The sequence below is a fragment of the Henckelia pumila genome, chromosome 4, assembly GCF_033568475.1.
Source record: "Henckelia pumila isolate YLH828 chromosome 4, ASM3356847v2, whole genome shotgun sequence".
Lineage (NCBI taxonomy): Eukaryota > Viridiplantae > Streptophyta > Magnoliopsida > Lamiales > Gesneriaceae > Henckelia > Henckelia pumila.
Genome location: NC_133123.1, coordinates 59,444,983 through 59,469,752, shown reverse-complemented (window position 1 = coordinate 59,469,752; position 24,770 = coordinate 59,444,983). Strand labels below are relative to the sequence as shown.

At 40.0% G+C, this 24,770-nt stretch overlaps 1 protein-coding gene across 1 annotated transcript; it reads right to left on the bottom strand.

The window, feature by feature from the left end:
• Nucleotides 1–22,940: 22,940 nt before the first annotated feature.
• On the bottom strand, nt 22,941–23,756 carry LOC140861054 (uncharacterized). Its single transcript, XM_073264061.1, has 3 exons — nt 23,590–23,756; nt 23,322–23,441; nt 22,941–23,022 (listed from the first exon to the last, which is right to left on the bottom strand). The coding sequence occupies exons 1-3, from the start codon at nt 23,754–23,756 to the stop codon at nt 22,941–22,943; spliced, it is 369 nt and encodes a 122-aa protein (XP_073120162.1).
• Nucleotides 23,757–24,770: the final 1,014 nt, after the last annotated feature.

Sequence of the window (24,770 nt, the reverse complement as noted above, 5' to 3'; positions counted from 1 at the left end):
CACAAATAAATAAATTCAAGGGTTCGTCTTCCTCAACCAAAAATTAAAACTTAGCCACTAATATTCATGAATTCTCTAGAAAATTTCATGAAAGAAAAGTTAAATCTAAGAAAATTAAGAACAAACCTAGCCGCCAAGAGAGTTCTTCAAACTTTCTGCCGTCCAAAGATTATCAAAGATAGATATTTTCCAGTTATATGAGTTATTTAAAGTCTCCAAATCTTCCAAAGATTATATCTAACTCGGCCAAAGAATTTCAAAATTTAAAAACTCTGCACACTCGCGCTGCTCAACCGGCAAAAAAGTACCGATCAAGCGAGCTATTCTTTGTCTCGAATTTCTTCAATTGTCCCGCTCGATCGGTCAAAAACTACCTCTCGAGCAATAATTTTTCTGCCTCAAATTCCTTTGAGCATCACAGCAGCGCCCTTCATGCACGGTATGCGCAATAGCGCATCAAGCGCGGATCCTAAGTGCTATAGCGCTTCACCATGCGCTAACCGCAAGCTCCCATGCGCGAATTCAATGCGCAATCGCGCATCAACTCTTTTATTCTTCAATGTTGCGTAGGTCCTCAACATGCAGGGCATTCTTCTTCTTGTTCTTTTTATCAACTTTTCTCCTTTTCCTATATTAAATAAAAGACAATGATTAGGAACTATACAATACATTTAATCAATCAAAATACACCTAATCATCACAAATTAACTCAATCAAACATAGGAAAATATCATCACATTATAATGAAATAACAGAAATACAGGATAAAAACTCACATCAGTGAAATAGCTTCGGAAATCTCTTTCTCATGTCTTCCTCTGTCTCCTACATTGCCTCTTCGATCCAATGTCGACTCCACTGAACTTTGACTAACAAAATAGACTTGTTTCTGAGTTGTTTTATTTTCTGATCAAGAATATGAATAGGCTGTTCAAAATAACTCAAGAGTCTCGTCAAGTTCAGCTTCATTAGGTTGAAGAATATGAGAAGCATCAGGCTGATACTTTCGAAGCATAGAAACATGGAATACATCATGAATACCAGATAAAGATATAGGCAATGCGAGTCGATAAGCTAAATCACCTATCTTCTCGAGAATTTCATATGGACCGATAAATCTCGGAGAAAAATTTACTCTCTTACCAAATCTGATAGTGCATCTGAAAGAAGAAATATTCAAGAACACTTTGTATCCCTGCTCAAAACACAAAGGTTGGCGTCTGACTTTTTCATACTTGGCATGTCGGTCTTGAGCTATTTTCATTCTCTTCTGAATAAGCTTCACTTTTTCAGTCATCTCTCGGATCATATCTGGCTCAATATCAGGTGCCTCTAGATATCATCCCAGTAGAGAGGAGATCTGCACTTCTTCCCATACAAAGCTTCAAATGGAGCCATCTCGATACTCGTTTGATAACTGTTATTGTACGAAAATTCCACAAGTGGTAATGAATCTTGCCAACTAGTGTTAAAATCTAACACTACAACTCTAAGCATATCCTCAAGAGTTTGGATAGTCCGCTCTGAATGTCCGTCAGTCTGAGGATGATAAGCAGTACTCAAGTGCAATCGAGTACCTAGAGCTTGCTATAGACTATGCCAAAAGTATGATGTAAATCTAAGGTCTCAATTTGAAACGATAGATTTAGGCACACCGTGCAATCTTATCACTTCTATGACGTATGTATCTGTCATCTGATCATGTCGATATGTCGTCTTGTATGGAATAAAACATGCTGATTTCGTCAACCTATCAATAATCACCCAAATGGCATCGCAACCTCTAGATGAACGTGGTAGCTTCATAACGAAATCCATGGAAATGTGATCCCATTTCCAATCAGGAATATATAAATGGTGCACTAAACCACCAGGTTTCTTTCTCTTGGCTTTCACCTGTTGGCAATTCAGACAACGAGACACATAATCGGTGACATCAGACTTCATCTGTTTCCACCAGTACTGATTCTTCAAGTCATTGTACATTTTTCTGCACCAGGATGAAAAATGAATCTACTTCAATGAGCTTCTTTCAATATCTGCTGTTTCAAATATGAAACATCTGGAACCACAATTCTGTTACTCACATATAAAACACCATCAGCACTGACCTGATATTCAGATTGATGCCCTGATTTTATCATCTCAATTGACCTCTGAACACTCAAATCTGATTTTTGCGCTTATTTGATTCAAATCAACAACTCTGGCTCAGCTCAAATAGCACAAACTCAAATAGGTTGTGTATCTGTCTCAAATACCAATCCAGAAACACAAAAATCTTCTACCAAACTAGATACACCTAAAGTAGATAAGGATAAAGAGCATATCTTCCTACTTAAGGAATCTGCAGCAGCATTAGACTTTCCTGGATAATATTTGATCTCGCAATCAAAATCTTTCAATATGTCTAGCCATCTTCATTGCATCATGTTCAGTTCAGACTGCGAAAACAGATATTTCAAGCTTTTATGGTTAGAATAAATTTCAAACTTATAATCTTATAAATAATGTCGCCATATCTTCAATGCAAAGACAATGGCTGCCAATTCAAGATCATGAATTGGATATCTCGTCTCATGCGGTTTCAACTGTCTCGAGGCATAAGCAATAACGTGTCCTCGCTTCATAAGAATACATCCTAATCCCCTGTGAGAAGCATCACATTATATAGTGAAATCACCAGTACCTGAAGGAATCGTCAAGACTGGTGCACTCGTCAACCTCTTTTTCAACTCAATGAAACTAGCCTCACATGCTTCAGTCCAGACATACGGTGCATTCTTTTGAGTTAATTGGGTAATAGGCTTCCCAATGCTAGAAATATCTTTGATAAATCGGCGATAATAACACGCTAAGCCCATAAAACTCCATATCTCTGGTACAGATGATGGTCTAGGCCAACTGATCACTTCTTTGACTTTTCTTGGATCAATAGATACGCCATCTCCGGAGATAATATGTCCCAGAAATACCCCTTCCTTCAGCCAGAATTCACATTTCGATATCTTGGCATACAACTTCTCTTCTCTCAAAGTCTTTCAGATTAGTCTGAGATTTTCATCATGATCACACATATTCTTCAAATATTTCAAAATATCATCAATAAAAATAATAACAAAATCATCAAGATACTTCTGAAATATCCTATTCATCAGCCCCATAAAGACCTCTGGAGCATTGGTCAATCCAAAAGGCATAACAATGAATTCATAGTGACCATAACTCGTTCTGAAAGCATTTTTCGATATATCCTCATCTTGTACTCTCAACTGATGATATCCAGACCTCAGATCGATCTGGGAATACACAGAAGATCCCTGCAACTGGTCAAATAAATCATCTATTCTAGGCAAATGATAACGATTCTTTACATTTTCTTTATTCAGTTGCAGATAGTCGATGAAAAGTCTCATTGATCCGTCCTTCTTTTGTACAAACAGAACCGATGCACCTCAAGGAGAAACACTCGGTCTAATGTACCCTTTGGCTAAAAGATCTTCTAGATGTTCTTTCAATTCCTTCAGTTCAATTGGTGTCATTCTGTAAGGAGCTTTTGAAATAGGTTGTATACCTGGCATCAGTTCAATACTGAAACATACCTCTTGAGCTGGAGGTAATCCCAGAATTTCATCAGGGAAGACATCAGAAAATTCACTAACCACTAGCAATTCGGCCAATTTTGGGCTAGTTTTCAGCACATCTATGGCATATATAAGGAATCCCTCTTCTCTTTTTTTTGCAATAAACGAGTCATAGAAAGAAAAGATATCAAAGGAATTCGAGCTCTCGAACCCTTACCAATGAATTTCCATTCTTCTGCCATCTCTGGTCTAAATCTCACAATCTTCAGAAAATAATCAAATGTTGCCCTGTACTTGGTTAACATAATTATGCCGATAATGCAATAAAATTCTGACAAACCAATCACAATACAGTCTATCTCAATCATATTACCTTCATACTGCAGTATAAAATTCTTGACTGATTTCATAGATATGATACCTCTCCCCAAAGGTGAAGAAATGGATACTACAACAGATAATGGCTCAACAGGCAATGCATGCAATTACCTGCTATAATGTCATCAGCTGATGTCAGTGCTTGCTCCTCAGTCAATGCAAACACTCTAGCCTGCTGCCTCGAAGGTTGAGTCATGGCTGGAATTCCTCCTGCTCCACTGTGTGATGATGGTTGTGGCTTAAATGAGTGAACAGAATATGCTTGCCTCTCAGGCTGTGCTACTTCTCTAGAGGATCCTGCACCTTGAGTACTCTCAGAACCACGATGCGGGAAAACTCTAGCAAAATGTCCCACCTTATTACAAATATTGAAACTGCCAAACACACCTCTGCATTGGTCACTGGCATGATGACCTCCAAATTTGTTGTAATAAACCCCGGAAGCACTAGATTTTTGTCCAGGCCTAAACTGTCGTGATACACTAGAACTGGATGAACTACTGCCTGATCATTTAAATTGCTTCCCATTGGGTCGAAAGAACTCTCTTTTGCTGCTGCTGCTACTTCCTTCTTCGAATCTAGGTGGTGGTGGAATCTGTGACTGCTCTTGACATGGTCTAACTGGAGGTGGTACAAACTGTGCTCCTCTTTATCTCAATATACCAGTTTCTGCTCCCTTTGCTCGATTAAGTGCATCGGCAATGTTGTTTGGTCTCCCGGCATTCACTAATTTAAAGACCTCCGAATTCAAACCATTGATAAACTGGTCCGCTTGAGCCTCATCATTGTCTGTTATATGCGGAGCAAACTTCAGCAAACTAGTGAACTTGGCCACATACTCCTCAATATTCAGTTTTCCCTGCTGCAAACTAGAAAATTCTGCCCCCTTGTCTTTTCTGTAGGAGACTAGAAATAAACGTTGATAGAATGCAGTTTTAAACACCTACCAGGTTATAATTGTACCTGGTAGCGCTAAGTCATGTCACGCCCAAATTACCCAACTCGAATCAAATAAACAAATTATGCAGTAGTGAGAGTAGGGATCGTTCCCACGAGAAAAGTGAAATTTAATGTGTTTTAAAATAAAATAAAGGGGTTTTGTGATTTGAAATTAACTACTAAAAATTAAAAAATAATAAATAATAAAATTCTATCAAATATCATGCAAGATTAATTTAAAATGAAGAAATCGATGGGAAACAAGACTTGGCATCGGTCGACTACACCCTTGAAATTATTCATTCGATCATCGATTACCTAGAAATAATTAATTCTATCAAATATTCATCATTGAAAATTAAATTCCTGTTTCACTTTAATTCTAGTTAAATAGACACAAGCTTTCTAAATTAACCCATACCAATGAATTAACCCAATACAAGCGATTAGATTTAAATCCACGATAGCATGCAAACTAGTGAAACTGAAAATCTAGACAACACATACACAAGCGGATGTATTTAATCTAGTCAATTGTTGTTCCTACAATTTAATAAATTTACAAGAGAAAAATATCAATCTTAGTTGCTTCGCAAATTAGTTGATTCAAATAATTACGAATTTGAATTCTAATTTAGCAGTAGATTGTATAGCAAAATCCTAGGGTGATCAATCCAAAAATCTCACATACAAGCATCAAATAAATCAGAACAACTTTTGATACACAATAAGAATTAAACAATGGAATTCAAAATCTCATGAATAAACAAAATCAAGGGCTTGTCTTCCTCAACCAAATTCTAGAAACTAGCCACAACGATTCATGAAAAACGAAAGAAAAATCAAACGAAGAGCAGAAATCTTAAGAAAAGATAGAACAAAAACCTAGCCGCCAAGGAATACTTGGTGTGAGACCTCGGTTCTAAACATCTAATCTCGGATTAAACAAATAATAAAGCAAGCAAGATCCAAGATAAAGAAGAGAAAGGATTTTTTTTTGGGTAAAGGGGGTGCCGCGCTCGGTCGGTAGAAAACTACCGCCCGGGCGCGGCCAAAATAGTCGCCCTGCTATTTGGTTTAAATGGGGGTGCGCTCGGTCTGCTAAAAACTGCCGGTCGGGCGCCCCCTGCTGCATAAAAAGAACAGAGCATAAATGAGCTAGGCAACTCAATCCAAAAGCCATTCAATACAACAAATCATAAACATGCATTACAATCACAATCTCTCCAATTAATACATGATGTTCTAGAGTTGATCAACCACTCATTACGATAGAACATGCATCAGTTTTAGCTATTACAATCCGAGTACAAAACATAACAAGTTTGAGTTCTAACATGCTTCAATATTAAACTAGATAAACATGCTGATACGACTTCTAAACTGAGTCTCACTACTAGCTCTTCCTCTTGATGCTAACCAGGTCTTCGCTGACTTGATCCTGCCGCACCTATTGCCAAGTACACATACAAAACAAAACAACAGCCGAATAACTCCGGCGAGAATGATATTCCCAGTAAAAGCATCATAACAAGCAATACATGTAATATAACAACAACATGATTTCAAGACAACATAATCAAATCCAAACGAATGATATGTATGTCTTTAAAACAGGTATATCAACTCTGATAAACAAGGGGTTGCTGCTCTGCTTTTGCGATCCCGAGAATGAGATTACGTAATGACTCACCGACTCTCCCAATTGAGGTGGTGTCACGTATCCCACTCCCCTGGACTTTGGTGCAACTATAAGGAGTATGCTGACACTAGGTGAACTTCTACACCTAGGCCACTCGCAATATAGCCCCCAAAACGTCTAAACAAAAAAAGTTTTTCTGCCCGCTGAAATCAAGGGTTTGGCTCAATATGAATGCATAAGAAAACATAAAGAATTAAGTCATATAACAAAACTCAATCAACAACAAAATACAAGTTCCACATGCTAGAACAATTATTGATGCAAGTGTGTGATTTTAAGGGAAACTCGAGAACCAACTGTCCCGAGTATGCTATCCCGCTAACGACGACTGCTTGTACCTTTCAATGCAAGTAGCTCCAACTCTGGATACGCTACAAAAGAGGTTATATTAAAATCTATACAACCTAAACAACAACAAGGCTCAAGGTAAACTCTTTACCGCTCTTTGTCCAACTCTTCGACGATCGAATGTTGCTAACACCGGGCTTGACAAACTCCAACGAATGTGTACGGAGACAATAGATGATCAACAACAAGGATCAAACTCACAAGCCAAAGTTCAACAACTCAAAAACGGTTCGAAATCCCAAAACTCAAACCGGCGGCATAACGGCTATAAACTGAACAAACCGGAAACGCAAACAGCAGTACAATATCGATATCAGCTCATATCAATGCTAAGACAACAATAAAGGCTCAAACCCAACAAATCTCAAAACTAGATTTTCGAAAATAGGCTTTCAAAAATCATAACAATTCCGAACGACGCTTTATTTCAAAACCGACAGAGAATAAACGATCAGAACTCTGCCAAGAACAACATACCCGAAACTCAATCGATTCTAACAACATCCGAAAAATAGAATGTATCTGATCGGAGAAAATTACGATATAACGAAGCTCTTGCTGCAGTGATCGCTAAACTGCCTTCAGAAATAAATTTCAACGAACGGATCGAGCTCGGACTGAAATCCAAAAGCTTGAAAACTCAAAGGGGCGGCTTCAATGGAGGATGGCGGCAAAGGGAAGGAGATGGAGTGAAGAATAAGTCATTCCAAGTCAAGATAATATATTAAATCCAATATTTGCATTTTAGTCCCTGAAATTTCCAAAATTTGCAAAATAGACCCTGATCAAAATCAAGTCGGCTCTTGAACTCTGGAAAATCTGATTAACTCAAATAAGCTCATTTAAGATAAAATCGGGGCGTTACATTTGGTCTCTACTCTTCAAAGTCTGATAATAATCCTTAACAAAACGGAATAAAGCCTTAATAATAGACTAGAGTCCTAAATAAAAGAGTTTCCAAAATTAAAAATTTTTCCCGAACAGCCCGTGTAGCTCGATCCGTAAATTTTGACGGATCGAGCGAGAAATTCTCTGTCCAAATTATCCGCCTTTCTTCATAAGGCCGCTCGATCGGTAGAGTTTGACGGATCGAGCGGCCAAAGTTCTGTCTCGAAGTCTTTCCTGCTTCAATTCCCTCGCTCGATCCGTTGAATGTTGCCGATCGAGCGAGCTATATTCTGTCCATTTGTTCTTAAAAATGCCACTTCCTATAAATTAAAACGGGGAACAAGTAATGAAGACACGATAAATGAAATACAAACGAAATACGTAATTAAAACACATAACTGAATGCAAAACAACAACATAATGAAATCAAAATATGCAACATAATTACGACTATCAAATTCCCCCAGACTTAATACTTGCTCGCCCTCGAGCAAGTCATGCAAAAATAAAATGAAAACATAACAAACACATAAGCAAGGACGAAGCATGTATAACATAGCCTCAGAGAAGTTTTTTCCACACAAAACAAGTTCATACATACTCTCGATTATCAATGATACACCTTAAGTCAAATGTGAACGTGTGTGTGTGACATGTTACCCCAGCTACATGCAATTTCAAAAGACAAAGTTTCAAGACTGTTCGCCGACCTATAACAATTCAGTGTAAGTTTCACAATCAAGAACCCTCCTCTTAACAATCCTTCAACACAACACAACTCTCTTGAGATATAATTACGCACCGTCGGATTTTGCACCAGACATTTTTAAAGTCCCAATAATTACCCGCATACTTAGCTATAACTAGATAGGATTCGAATTTCAATCCCCTCGTCTATAGCCCGGATGGAACTACAATCCCATTAAATCCGCAACTTAGCTATGGAACAATATATGAATAGAATTTCAATCACTTTCCAAGCCCGGATGGAATTTTTATTTAAATAAAATTCAAAAATTTAACCCCATGTTATCTGCATACTTAGCCACAAACAAGACGATTAGGATTTCAATCTTTTGCTCGCAACCCGGATGGAGTTAAGTGAATTTTCATAAACATTTCATAAAAGATTTTAAAGGTGCACCCAAGATTGTATATGCCACATTAAAGAGATCATCAAAATTCAAAAAACTATCAAGTTCCACAAACACCTATTATTGTGCAATGGTCTAACAGACATCCACAATAATACATCACTACAATTCATCGTTAAACATGCGTGCTTGAAATATTCATTAATCAGCCTACGGTTTCTCATATCCAAACAAGAGTATAAAATTTTCACAAAAAAATCAATTTTTTTTCTCAACTTCCTCATCATAGGCAATAATTTCATCCTCTACTCATGCATTCGAACAAACACGAAACAACGACACAACAATTCATAAACTAAATGCAAATACTCAACAAAAACAAATGCAACATCATGAATGCCCCCCCCCCCCCCCCCACACACACACTTAAATGAAGCATTGCCCTCAATGATTCAAAACACAAAACATAACAAAGAACTAAATGACATTGCAATGCAAAATGCAAAACAAAACTCCCCTGGTTTACTGGTTGGCATCGTCCTCCTCTTCGACCTCAGGAGGGGGAACAGGACTGGAATACTGAAACTGGAAGGGCGGAGGGTATGGTAGAGCATCAGGAACAGAGGCTGGATCAATTCCGAGATGCAAAGATATACTACAAATGAGAGCATCCACAGCTTGAGAGTTATGAGAGGCCACAGAATTGAATTCATTTTGATGATGGGAAAAGGCGGTGAGCTCGCGGATGGAATAATATTGAGAGAAACAATAAGGAGGAGGTGGCCTAGGAGGCGCCTGACGAATAACAAATCTCCCATCCTCCAAAAAGTGATTGACCCCGTAGGCTTTCTTGGCATCAACCGCAGCTTTGTCAACTGGACGCATTGGCTGCAGCCATTCTGTAAGAGTGGGTGCCCAGTGAGCCAACTGTGTGGCTATGGGCTTTGTTGACTCTTTGTATAAACAATCTTTTGTTTAATATTATTTACACTTTTATGGCAATGACTTTATATTACTTCATATTGTTATATTGTGATATACTATTGTTGTTTTGATAAAGACCTTGAATATACTATAGTGTATGTAAGATGTGGTAGAACATGGAGATGTCTATCATGAAATACATCTTATAGTCACTGTATGTTCTAAAACCGTTCCTAGTCGATTGAGCCGTCCGATAATAAGGATAAGGATCGCTCGAGTTTGAGACTAGCATTTGCGATGCGGAGTACCACGTTTCATTGGTAGGGAACATGGAGATGTTCGAAGCATGCAAATGGATATTCATAGGATGAATAATCGAACTACCCTATCCGGACTTTCCAAGTGGTTATCACTTATCGAGTGGATTAAGTCCGCGGTTTTGGTTGTACACCATTAGTCCTTACGACTTGAAACATCATGGAGACTCTATATTCTAGTGCTGTGCTTTGACTCGTTTACCGACTCTATGGGGGTCATCAGGTGTCGAGATTGGGTACAGTTACGACACATATAGGAGTCAATGCATTGTTGTCAAGGATTCACCACATACTTGCGAGTGTGGATATCCTATGCGATCTGAGGAGATATTAGTGTGATAAATCTTTGGCCAGAGTAATTGATGTGATTTAAGAAATGGTTTCTTAGTAGCACATGCGATGTCACTAATTTGATCTTCAAGATGTATTGCATAGTTATCGAATCTTGAGCGACTCTCGATATACCAATGGTTGTTGATTCGATCGGGATATATGGATGAAGGGACCGTACTGTACGCTAACCAAAATCTACTGGTTCTTGTAGGCACTATTAGTGATACCTAGGGAATCATGGGGCGATGTTGCTAGGCGCTTTACCATGATTCGTTGGGCAAGTCGGAAAGTGTTGTTCCGAGTCACAAGGAGTTGTGAGCCCACGGCTAGCTGTATCCCTGAACCATTGAGGGTCACACAGTGTAATGGAGTTTTAATCCCCGTTGAGATAGTTAAATTTAAAGAGTTAAATTTAATGAACTAAGGAGTTGGACTTCTTAATTAAGAGTAAGGGAGTAGGGTTTCCTAAAATGACATAGGGATGGACATTTTTTGGAAACCACTGAATTCGGATTCAGGAAAATTTATTTTGACTTTAAAATGTGCAGAAATGGTTTCTGTGCACATTGGTGAAATCAGTTTATCAATCGGAGTCACGATGAATTTTATATTAATTTCTGAACGAGCGGGCTTTGCTTGTCGGGCCCCAGCTTATGATTAATGGTCCCTAAGGTGTTAGTGGCCTGCATTATAAATAAGTTATTTCAGTACAGAAATTACACACAATAGGTCATAATTTTTGAGACAGGATTTTCGAAACCCTAGCCCCTCTCAAAACGTTTTCGGCCGCCTCTCCCTCCCTCTGCCCGAGAAAATTCCGGTCTGTGATTTTGAATCGCAGTAAGGAATAACGAATCAAATTCGTGTATTCTCTTCGCAGAAAACTTCTGATAGATTTTCTAGTGCAATCTATCAGAGGGATTAAACCTCTGTTCGTGGACCTGATTGAAGGCGTTCATCGGTTCCAGGGAGAGACAACAAGAGCAGAATTGTTCTGTTGGTGTCCATTAATCTCGTTGCGAGATTTGAGGTAAAATTTATTTAATTGTTATTTAAATTTTACACACACAATAATTTAATCGTTGAATGGTTGATACCCACACCATGGAATTGTTCCATGATAAAAATTTTTAAACTTCCGCTGCACCGGGTATCAATCGTGATTGATCAGAGAGCCGCGTTTTCCAACAGTGGTATCAGAGCCAGGTTGCTCAGATCAAACGATTAAATTAATCAATTGTACAAAATTTTTGAGTCTCGGTTTTTGAAACAAAATAAATATTTTTAAATAAAAAATTTTTTTCGGGGCAAAACCCGGGCAGCGATTGGATCGCTGCCCGGTGGGGCAGCAATTGTTGCTGCCCCGGGCGGCGCACGGCGCCGCCCAAAGGGGGCGCACGGCGCCGCCCAAGGCGGCGACCGTCGCCGCCCAGGGCAGCGCTGTGCGCTGCCCAGGGCAGCGCTGGGCGCTGCGCAGGGCAGCGCTCGGCGCTGCGCAGGGCAGCGCTCGGCGCTGCGCAGGGCAGCGCTCGGCGCTGCGCAGGGCAGCGCTCGGCGCTGCCCAGGGGCGGCGCTCGGCGCCGCCCAGGGCAGCGCACGGCGCTGCCCTAAGGGGGCAGCCGGGCTGCCCCCGGCCCGCGCCCCGGGTGCGGGCCGGCCCGGGAGTGTCCCGGGCGGCCCGCGGGAAAAATTATATTTTTATTAATTTTAATATTTAAAATTTTATTTTTGGTCCGGTCAAAAATTGTTTTTGATTGGTTCACGAGATTTCGGATCGAATTGTTCGAGTCCGTAAATTTTAAAATTGATTTTGGATAAATTTGAATTTTTGGAAAATTTTAATATTTTATCCGTAAATTGAATTTTGAAATCAATTATTTTGGTACAATTGATGATAAGATATGATCTTATGATATATTAAGTAAAATATGATTTTATTTGTAAAATTGGATTTTATAGATAAAATATGATTTTATTTGATATAGAGATAAAATATGATTTTATATGTGAAATGAGATTTTATATATAAAATATGATTTTATCTTGTTTAAATTTGAATTGCCACAGCATGTTATCCAATAAATTAATTTTGAATTAAATGTTATTGGATAAGGATGATCGATTGCCATGACCAATTTTGTAGGTGTATGTTAGGAATTTACATTTTGTCTTTATTATTGTTGGTTTTATTAATGGGCCTGGTTTATGGCCCGATATGAATGTCATATGTAATAAAAGTGGGCTTGGTTTATAGCCCGTTCCCACCCCCTAAAAATGTATCCCCTACTTGTCATTGTTATTTATTGTAAATACATTAGATTTAGTGGGAGATCAAGATTTGAAGATGGTGGGCCCAGCAGACAATGAAGACTGAAGAAATGTAAATTGGAAGCATATGTAATAGGATTGCATTTGCATACTGCATATTACCTAGGATTGGACTAAGACCCGTGATTGGCAACCACGGGTCAATTAGAAATGGAATCGATCATCCTATATAATATGTGATATTATGATTGTATGCATGTTTAGACATAAATTGCGTGAATCCGGCAATGCATGCAATAAATTAAATATGATGAGACAAATATTTTTATAAATAAAATCCCTCATTTTAAATATGATTTAAAATTTATATCAAGATAAATAAAGGAAATTTAAATATTGTTTAAATGTTCCTACCTTCCATCAACGGTCAATGTATGTGATGCTACCCGCGGATACGGTCCGGCTCATATTATTGGGGGGGCCCGTCCGTCGGAAAGCTGTACATTGGATCGACAAATGTTGTAAGTTGGGTGGAACTCCCATGGGATCGGCTCATATTATTGGGGGATCCACATGGCGACCGTCCATCACAACTTAATATTGATGGGTCATCTTGACATGTCACTTTAAACGGCGTCATATTATTGGGCCCTTATTGGACATGAGGTAAATACATGGGGGTTGCTTTGGAAGCAATTGGGCTCTACCTTTTGAGAATTATGGTTGGCTGATATTATTCGGGACCATAAGTTTGTCAATTGGACTCCATGTTCTCACTAAGGAAAAAGTTTCCCGTTTTCACTAGAGGGTGGTGAAATCGTTAAAATAGTGGGAGTGAGATTCATAAAATTAAATTCGCCTATTTTATGTCTTAGTAAATTGTTAAACAATCATTGATATATGTCTGTTTTCCTTTTCAGTATTTCATACAATGAATTCGCGAAATCCTTTATTCTCGATCCTCGAACAAAACAAGCTGACTGGCGCCAACTATACGGAATGGTTCCGGAAGTTGAAGATTGTCTTAACTTCGGAGAAAATGCTCTATGTGTTAGAGAAAGCACCTCCGAAGGAAGCACCAGCTGATGTTAGTCCGGAGGAATTGGCCAAGCTTGATGCATGGTGGGACCATGACATCAAGACCAAATGCTATATGCAAGCCTCGATGTCTGATGAACTCCAGAGGCGATTTGAGGACACGGTGAATGCTGCTGACATTCACGCGCAACTCAAGGAACTTTTTGGGGCTCAGTCGAGGGCTGAAAGGTTCTCTACTGTTAAGGAGTTGATGACGTGCCGCATGCGTGAAGGGACTTCGGTCCGTGATCATGGGGTACGAGTGATTTGGCTCATACAGAAGTTAGCGACCCTTGATTTGGTGTTGGAGCATGAACTCAATGTGGACTTGCTGCTTCTATCTCTTCCTTCTTCATTTGATGGATTCGTGATAAATTTTAATATGAACAAGATAGAGGCCACCCTTGAAGAGATGGTCAATATGCTCGTTACATATGAATCCACACTTAAGAAGGATAAGCCAGCTTTTTTTGTGGGCTCCTCATCTTCTGCTAAGAAGGGGCCAAGTATGAAGGGCAAGAAACGTTCTGCCCCACCCAAGAAAGTGGAACCCGAGAAGAAGCAAAAGACAAAGGCTTCAAACAATGGAAAATCCAAGGATGTTTGCCATTACTGCAAGAAGCCGGGTCATTGGAAGCGCAACTGCAAGGAGTATCTTGAGCAGTTAGGAACTGCAAAGGGTATGTTCTATATCGAAATAAACATGTCACTTAATACAACTTCTTGGGTATTGGATACAGGATGTGGATCTCACATTTGCAATGATTTGCAGGTGATGACAAGAAGTCGCAGGCTTAGAATGGGTGAGACCCAGCTGAGGCTCGGGAATGGTTCCAGAGTTGAAGCTACGGCCATTGGAGATGTTTGTTTGATTTTGCAGAATGGTTTTAAATTATTGTTGAGAGATGTTTTATTTGTGCCAGATTTAATTAAAAACATTATTTCTATTTCTATGCTTGATAGAGATGGTTATTCTTGTAATTTTGTGAATGGGATTTGCAATATTTACAAGAATGAATGTTTAATTGGAAATGGACAACTTGAAAACGATCTATACAATTTAAAACTAAAAGACGTTCCAGTGAATTGTATTGACAAACCGGCGACAACAAACAAAAGGAAAATCGATAGTCAAAACCCGGCAAACCTTTGGCACGCTAGACTAGGTCATATTTCCTCAAGGAGGATGAACAAGCTAGTGGGAGAGGGCATGTTTGATATGTCTGATATTAACTCTCTACCTACTTGTGAATCCTGCCTAAAAGGAAAAATGACTAAATCTCCTTTTAAGGGGAAACCTGAGCGTAGTCAAAATCTGTTGGATTTGATCCATACAGATGTTTGTGGACCATTTAGAGTTGGGACTCAATATGGCCACACCTACTTCATTACCTTTACTGACGATTATTCAAGGTATGGGTATTTATATTTAATGAAATATAAGTCTGAAGCATTTGAAAAGTTCAAAGAATTCAAGGCTGAAGTAGAAAACAAGCTAGGTAAAAGTATTAAAGCACTTCGATCGGATCGAGGTGGAGAATACTTAAGTACCGAGTTTTTGGACTATCTGAAAGAGAATGGGATTCTCTCTCAGTGGACTCCTCCTATGACACCACAACTTAATGGTGTATCGGAGCGTCGTAATCGAACTTTGTTGGACATGGTTCGATCTATGATGAGCTTCACTGAGCTTCCACCTTCGTTTTGGGGCTATGCGCTTGAAACGGCGGTATTGTTGTTGAACAACGTCCACATTAAAGCAGTGGACAAAACACCATACGAGTTATGGAATGGCAAAGCTCCTAAGTATTCGTACTTGAGGATTTGGGGATGTCCGGCTTACGTGAAGCGGACAGTGGGAGATAAGTTGGATAGTCGATCCAGCTTATGTTATTTTGTAGGGTATCCGAAGAATTCAATCGGATATTATTTCTATTATCCTGCTGAAACAAAGGTGTTTGTTTCTAGGAATGCCACCTTCTTGGAGAAGGAATTCTTATTGGATAAGAAAGGCGAGATGATGGAACTCGAAGAAGTTCGAGAAGAACCCGAAATACAAAATAACGATCCTACACCTCAGGAACCATTGCTGGACACGCCTGCACCTAGAAGATCCGAAAGGACTTCTAGACCTCCAGTTCGATATGGTCTTCTTCTTGAAGGGGATCAAGATGAACCCGACATTGGATGTGATCCAAGAAACTTCAAGGAAGCAATTTCTGATGCGGATTCGAATTTATGGCTTGAAGCTATGCAGTCAGAATTGGATTCGATGCATACAAACCAAGTTTGGTCTTTGGTAGATCCTCCCGATGGAATTGTTCCAATAGGGTGTAAATGGATCTACAAAAGAAAGCTTGGGCCTGATGGTAAGGTATTGACCTACAAGGCGCGATTGGTGGCGAAAGGTTATACTCAAAGGCAAGGAGTTGACTATGATGAAACCTTTTCACCAGTTGCTATGTTCAAGTCCATAAGAATCCTTATTGCCATAGCTGCATGGTATGACTATGAGATATGGCAAATGGATGTGAAGACTGCTTTTCTTAATGGAGACATTAAGGAAGAAATCTATATGAAGCAGCCAGAGGGGTGCACATCCATGGGAAGCGAGCATAAGGTATGCAAGCTTCAGAGATCAATTTATGGTCTAAAACAAGCATCAAGAAGTTGGAACCAGAAATTTGATGAAACAATAAAAGATTATGGTTTCATCAAGAACCCGGAGGAACCTTGCGTGTACAAGAAAGTAGTTAAGGATGCGGTGACATTCTTAGTACTTTATGTTGATGACATCCTACTCATTGGGAATGATGTAGGGATGTTGCAGTCAACAAAGATATGGTTATCAGGTAGATTTTTGATGAAGGATTTGGGAGAGGCATCCTACATTCTTGGGATACAGATCTATAGAGATAGGTCTAAGAGAATGATAGGACTCACTCAATCAACCTACATCGATACCATATTGAAACGGTTTTCAATGGATGGGTCCAAAAGAGGACATCTACCCATGTGTCATGGAGTTTCTCTATCCAAGTCTATGTGTCCCAAGACTGATGAAGAGATAGAGAATATGACACATGTACCATATGCGTCAGCTATAGGTAGTATCATGTATGGGATGATATCTACCAGACCGGATGTAGCATTTGCTCTGAGTGTCACGAGCAGATATCAGTCTAATCCTGGTCAAATGCATTGGAAAGCCGTGAAGGACATTCTTAAGTACTTGCGAAGGACTAAGAATATGTTCATGGTTTATGGAGGACGAGAACTCAAACTGGAAGGCTATACCGACTCTAGCTTCCAAAGTGATGTGGATGACTCGAAGTCTACCTCTGGATTTGTGTTCATGCTCAATGGCGGTGCTGTCTCTTGGAAGAGTTCCAAGCAGGACACCACAGCGGATTCCACCACTGAGGCTGAATACATTGCAGCATCAGCTGCTGCTAAAGAGGCCGTTTGGATGAGGAATTTCGTCCAAGAGTTGGGCGTCATTCCTGAATTTGTTGGTCCAGTCCCGGTGTACTGCGACAACACGGGTGCCGTTGCTCAAGCAAAGGAACCAAGGTCTCATCAAAGGTCCAAACACGTACTGAGGAAATACCACATAATCCGGGAGATTGTGGAAAGAGGAGACATCATTGTCGAACGAGTGGCCTCTGCAGACAATATCGCTGATCCACTTACTAAGCCTTTGCCAGGACCATTGTTTGACAAACATCGCGAAGCAATGGGTCTACGTAGTATGACTAGTTGGCTATAGGGCAAGTGGGAGATTGTAAGAGTGGGTGCCCAGTGAGCCAACTGTGTGGCTATGGGCTTTGTTGACTCTTTGTATAAACAATCTTTTGTTTAATATTATTTACACTTTTATGGCAATGACTTTATATTACTTCATATTGTTATATTGTGATATACTATTGTTGTTTTGATAAAGACCTTGAATATACTATAGTGTATGTAAGATGTGGTAGAACATGGAGATGTCTATCATGAAATACATCTTATAGTCACTGTATGTTCTAAAACCGTTCCTAGTCGATTGAGCCGTCCGATAATAAGGATAAGGATCGCTCGAGTTTGAGACTAGCATTTGCGATGCGGAGTACCACGTTTCATTGGTAGGGAACATGGAGATGTTCGAAGCATGCAAATGGATATTCATAGGATGAATAATCGAACTACCCTATCCGGACTTTCCAAGTGGTTATCACTTATCGAGTGGATTAAGTCCGCGGTTTTGGTTGTACACCATTAGTCCTTACGACTTGAAACATCATGGAGACTCTATATTCTAGTGCTGTGCTTTGACTCGTTTACCGACTCTATGGGGGTCATCAGGTGTCGAGATTGGGTACAGTTACGACACATATAGGAGTCAATGCATTGTTGTCAAGGATTCACCACATACTTGCGAGTGTGGATATCCTATGCGATCTGAGGAGATATTAGTGTGATAAATCTCTGGCCAGAGTAATTGATGTGATTTAAGAAATGGTTTCTTAGTAGCACATGCGATGTCACTAATTTGATCTTCAAGATGTATTGCATAGTTATCGAATCTTGAGCGACTCTCGATATACCAATGGTTGTTGATTCGATCGGGATATATGGATGAAGGGACCGTACTGTACGCTAACCAAAATCTACTGGTTCTTGTAGGCACTATTAGTGATACCTAGGGAATCATGGGGCGATGTTGCTAGGCGCTTTACCATGATTCGTTGGGCAAGTCGGAAAGTGTTGTTCCGAGTCACAAGGAGTTGTGAGCCCACGGCTAGCTGTATCCCTGAACCATTGAGGGTCACACAGTATAATGGAGTTTTAATCCCCGTTGAGATAGTTAAATTTAAAGAGTTAAATTTAATGAACTAAGGAGTTGGACTTCTTAATTAAGAGTAAGGGAGTAGGGTTTCCTAAAATGACATAGGGATGGACATTTTTTGGAAACCACTGAATTCGGATTCAGGAAAATTTATTTTGACTTTAAAATGTGCAGAAATGGTTTCTGTGCACATTGGTGAAATCAGTTCATCAATCGGAGTCACGATGAATTTTATATTAATTTCTGAACGAGCGGGCTTTGCTTGTCGGGCCCCAGCTTATGATTAATGGGCCCTAAGGTGTTAGTGGCCTGCATTATAAATAAGTTATTTCAGTACAGAAATTACACACAACAGGTCATAATTTTTGAGACAGGATTTTCGAAACCCTAGCCCCTCTCAAAACGTTTTCGGCCGCCTCTCCCTCCCTCTGCCCGAGAAAATTCCGGTCTGTGATTTTGAATCGCAGTAAGGAATAACGAATCAAATTCGTGTATTCTCTTCGCAGAAAACTTCTGATAGATTTTCTAGTGCAATCTATCAGAGGGATTAAACCTCTGTTCGTGGACCTGATTGAAGGCGTTCATCGGTTCCAGGGAGAGACAACAAGAGCAGAATTGTTCTGTTGGTGTCCATTAATCTCGTTGCGAGATTTGAGGTAAAATTTATTTAATTGTTATTTAAATTTTACACACACAATAATTTAATCGTTGAATGGTTGATACCCACACCATGGAATTGTTCCATGATAAAAATTTTTAAACTTCCGCTGCACCGGGTATCAATCGTGATTGATCAGAGAGCCGCGTTTTCCAACACATTCCTCATCGGGGTGAGTGGGAACACCAGCATGGACACACAATGCTATAATAATCATCGGGAAGTAGAGACCCAAGTCGGTGGAAGTAATCAACCGTTGGATCTCGTTGTGAATCACGCGTCCCGCATTTATCGGCCAACCCAAATCGAGAGCATAGAGCAGTAAGGCACGCTCAAGATTAACATCGCTCGTGTGAAGTATCGGCATCAGACATCGAGTTAAAAAGATATACCAGGTGGCTAGAATCAACTGCAAGTAACACTCCTTAAAAATTAGGGAAGAAATAGGATCAAGCCACGAAGCTCCCTCGTAAGCCAGTTGGCCGATTACTTCATCCAAATCCGGATCGATTTTTGTGGTTTTGATAAAGTGAATCATCGAAGTCTGGAGTCTCAAGCAACGAATTCAACTCATTTGGCGCATACGAAATCAATTTTCCTCAAACAAAGGCTTTTCTATCCATCCTCTCCGCAGTATTTGCATAAAATTCACGCACAAAAGGGACGACACGGCTTGAGGTTGCTTACAGAAAACATTCCAATCACGGTCTCGAATAAAACAATACACATCACTATCAGTAAAAGCTAATTCAAAGCCGCGCTCGGGAATAGGAAAATGATGTACCTTAGCGTGATCATATCGATCATGTGCCGCTTGATTGACAAATTTTTTGGCAAGGTTGTGCGAGGAAGAAGCGGCCCCGGAGCGTGGTTTAGAAGTCTCGCCGGTAAGTCGAACTGTTTTAGGCCCCATGAGTGCTTGGAGATAGAGAGATATGTAATTACCAAGCAAATCGGAGTTCGGCGGCCTCGAGGGCTAGAATTGTGGCCGAAACGGACGAGCAGGGCAACATCGTAGCAAGCAAAGGACCCAGCCGGCGAACTCGGAGGATTGGCGAACACAAGAGTTGGTGTGGCTGAGAGAGAGATAGGCGTGCGAGTGAGAGAAACGACATGAGAGAGTGAGACGCAGGATCAGGCGGCAAACTCGGAGGAGGGTGGATGTGTGCGTGGTCTGAGAGAGAGATGGCGTGCGATCCTTCTAGATGGAGGAGATGACCGGAGATGAAGTAGAGATGATGGCCGATGCATCCCTGCGATGTTAGATGAAGAGAATTTAGAGAAATTGATAGGGTAAGAGAATTTGGGGATTTAGGGATTGAGAAAAGAGAGAAGAGAGAGTGAGAGAGGGGAGAGGGGAATCACAATTATTATTCACAAAATAGAGGCCTTGCTCGATCGGTTGAAAGTGACCGATCGAGAGAGCTAAAATGTTTACCAAAAATTTTGAGGTAGAGAAATTCTTGCTCGATCGGTAAAACTTGACCGATCGAGCGAGACAAAGATTGCAAAAATTCTGCCTTTCCAGAGCTATAAAAACCAAAAAAACTTTCGAGGCAGAGAAATTATCGCTCGATCGGTAAAACTTGACCGATCGAGCGAGCTTAAAAACCAAAAATATTTTTTGTAATTTTCTATTTTCCGAAAAAAAAAAACATGAAATGGACATGAACTAGAAAATAAAAATAAGGGAAAGGAAACGAAGAACACTGGGTTGTCTCCCAGTCAGCGCTAAATTGACAGTCTATAGCTCGACTGCATGCTATGATTTATGCAATTTCTGGCGGATCATCGAGTGTGAGATCTTGCGCGTCCTCTCCGTCATTGGCTTGGACCCCTTCATGATAATGTTTCAATCGCTGTCCATTAACCTTGAATATTTTTTAGGGCTCCAAGCTTTGAATCTCAACTGCACCGTGAGAAAATACATTAGTAATAACAAACGGGTCAATCCATCTAGAACGCAACTTACCTGGGAATAATCGAAGCCGTGACTGATAGAGAAGGACTTTCTGACCGACTTCGAACTCCCTTCTAGAAATCATCTTGTCATTGAAGAACTTTGTCTTTTCCTTATAGATCTTGGAACTGGCATATGCATCATTGCAGATCTCTTCTAATTCCTGCAACTGCAACTTTCGATGCTCGCCACTCTCATCCATCTGCATGTTAAAGTTCTTGATAGCCCAATAGGCTCTATGCTCCAATTCCACGGGCAGATGGCAGGGTTTTCCAAAAATCAGCCGATATGGGGCATCCCAATCGACGTCTTGAACGTGGTTCTGTAAGCCCACAAGCGTCATCCAATCGCAAGCTCCAGTCCTTCCTTGTAGGATTCACTATTTTCTCTAGAATAGATTTGATATTTCGATTCGAAACCTCAGCTTGGCCATTGGATTGTGGATGATATGCAGTGGATATCTTGTGCGTCACATGATATTTCTTCAGCAAACTAGCCACAGTTCGGTTTCAAAAATGTGTTCCTCTATCACTAATGATGGCTCTTGGAACCCCAAATCTAGAGAAAATATTATGCTTGATAAACTCTGCAACCACTTTAGAATCGTAAGTATGGGTGGCCTTAGCTTCCACCCATTTCGAGACATAATCCACAGCAAGTAATATATATAAATCCAAATGAACTGGGAAAGGGTCCCATGAAGTCGATGCCCCACACATCAAAAATTTCACAAACTAAAATAGGTTGTTGAGGCATCTCCTTGCGCTAGGATATATTACCTGTCTTCTGGCATTGAGCGCACGAATTACAGAAAACGTAAGCGTCTCGAAATATGGATGGCCAAAAAAATCCACAATATAACACCTTTCTCGCTGTTTTTTTTTCTCCAAAGTGACCACCACAAGCATATGAGTGACAAAATCTGATAATATGGATTACCTCTCTTGCAGGGACACATCTTCGTATGACTTGATCAGCGCAGTGTTTTCATAAGTATGGGTCATCCCACACAAAGTACTTAGCATCGCTTCAAACCTTATCTTTCTGCGCTTTGGAAAATTTAGAGAGAAACCCATTAATAACTAAATAATTCACAATATGCACATACTAGGGTAATACTGTGCTCGCCGAAAATAATTGTTCATCAGGAAATTCCTCTCGCAAGCTCAGCTCCTCATCAATATGAACCAGACGGCTCAAATGGTCAGCTACTTGATTTTATGTTCCCCTTTTATCATTGATTTCCACATCAAATTCGCTCAAGAGTAGCATACATCTTACAAATATTGGCTTCGCCTCCTTCTTCGCCATCAGAAAACGAAGAGCTGCATGATCAGATTAAACAACAACTTTAGCGTCAAGTAAATAAGAACAAAATTTTTTTAAAGCAAACACTATAGCCAAGAGCTCCTTCTTAGTGATAGAATAATTCCTTTGGGCATCGTTCAGAATACGCGAAGAGTAGTAGATAGCATGCGATGCTTTCCCAACTTTCTATCCCAACACCACTCCTACAGCATAGTCGCTGGCATCACACATGATCTCAAATGGTTTGCTCCAGTTCGGTGGTTGGATGATTGGTGCAGATGTCAATGAGTCCTTAAGTTTGTCAAAAGACATTTTTCATGGCTCATCAAACTCAAACGGGGCATCTTCCTGCAACAGTTTTCACATGGTATATGCGATCTTGGCGAAGTCCTGAATGTATCTCCTGTAAAAACCTGCATGGCCAAGAAAAGACACACTACCCGCACACTTGCGGGGTAAGGTAGAGACTAAATAATATCAATTTTCGCTTTTTCTACTTCAAACCCTTAGATGAGACGACATAACCCAAAACAATACATTGTCCAACCATAAAATGGAATTTTTCAGAATTTAAAACCAAGTTTGTTTCGACACACCTCTTTAGGACAAGAGCAAGGTTAGATAAATATTTTTTGAATGAATCACCATAGACAGTAAAATCATCCATAAATACCTCTAAGATATGATCAATAAAAACAGAAAAAATACTAACCATACACCATTAGAATATGGCCGGTGCATTGCAGAGTCCAAAGGGCATACGTCGGTACGTGAAGGTGCCGAATGGGCAAGTGAATGTCGTCTTCTCCTGATCTTCTGGTCCAATCGCAATCTGAAAATAACCAGAGTATCCATCAAGAAAACAGTAATAAGAATGACATGCTAACCTTTCAATCATTTGATCATTAAAAAGAAAAGGAAAATAGTCCTTTCGGGTTCCAGCATTATTTAGCTTCCTATAGTCTATACAAACCCTTCACTCATTTTGAATGCGGGTGGGGACCAATTCGTCATCCTTGTTCTTTACCACAGTAATACTAGTTTTCTTGGGAACCACTTGGACAAGGCTGATCCACTGACTGTCAGAAATTGGGTAGATCACTCCAACTTCAAGGCGTTTGAGAATTTCAGCCTTGAACACCTCCATCATAGGTGGGTTAAACTTTCTTTGCGGCTGAAGCGAGGGATTTGCTCCTTTCCTCCATCAAGATCCTATGCATGCACGTAGAAGGGCTGATTCGCTTGATATCTGCTATGGTCCACCCAATAGCAGTCTTGTGCTCCTTTAGAACCACGACGAGTTTCTCTTCTTGTTCGGCCTCCAAAATATTGGAGATGATAACTGGCAATGGTTCTCCTTCTCCAAGAAAAACATACTTAAGATGTTTGGGCAGCGTTTTTAGTTCAACAATTGGTTCCGGCAAAACAGATGGATGATGTAGAGTATTAGAAATTGATAAGGATAAATAGGCAACATTACCTGATTGAGGTAGCTCAGGTGCACTATTCAGAATGTTCACAATTTCAGTCAATTCTCTATTGCAACAAATCCCATCATCATCATCCTGCTGAATGGGTGCTATAATAGCCACCTCTAGCTCGTTTTTTTCTGCATGCTCATAATACTCTTGTGTCAAGTAATCCATAATATCAACAGAATAAACACAATCATCACTATTGGGAAATTTCATGTCATCATAAATATTAAACTTTACAACCTCACCATCAAATTCCACAGTGAGTGTGCCACTATGAACATCAATTTTAGTCATCGACGTTTTCAAGAATGGTCTGCCTAACAGAATAGGACTATTGTGATCACCATTTTCCATGTCGAGCACATAAAAATCCGCAGGAAATACCAAATTATTCACTTTCACTATCACATCTTCCACTAATCCCCTAGGGTATGAATTAGACCTATCATCCAGTTGTATGACAATTCCAGTTTTACTCAAAGGACCAAGTTGCAAGGATGCATAAATATAATGTGGCATAACATTGATCGATGCTCCTAGATCTAACATGGCCTTTTCCAGTCTAACATTCCATGTAGTTCATGGGATATAAAACATACCTGGATCCTTGCATTTGGCAGGAAATTTTCTTTGGATCACAGCAGATACATTCTCACCTAACTCCACCTTCTGACATCCTTTCA

Bases quoted from the DNA above. Each gene is read 5' to 3' on its own strand.
- LOC140861054 (XM_073264061.1), bottom strand. From the start codon at position 23,756: ATGGAGGTGTTCAAGGCTGAAATTCTCAAACGCCTTGAAGTTGGAGTG. The intron at 23,442-23,589 runs GTGAAGGGTTTG...GGTTATTTTCAG, and splicing joins CCCACCCGCATTCAAAATGA to ATTGCGATTGGACCAGAAGA. The intron at 23,023-23,321 runs GTTAGTATTTTT...TTGGCCATGCAG, and splicing joins CCATATTCTAATGGTGTATG to GTTTTTACAGGAGATACATT.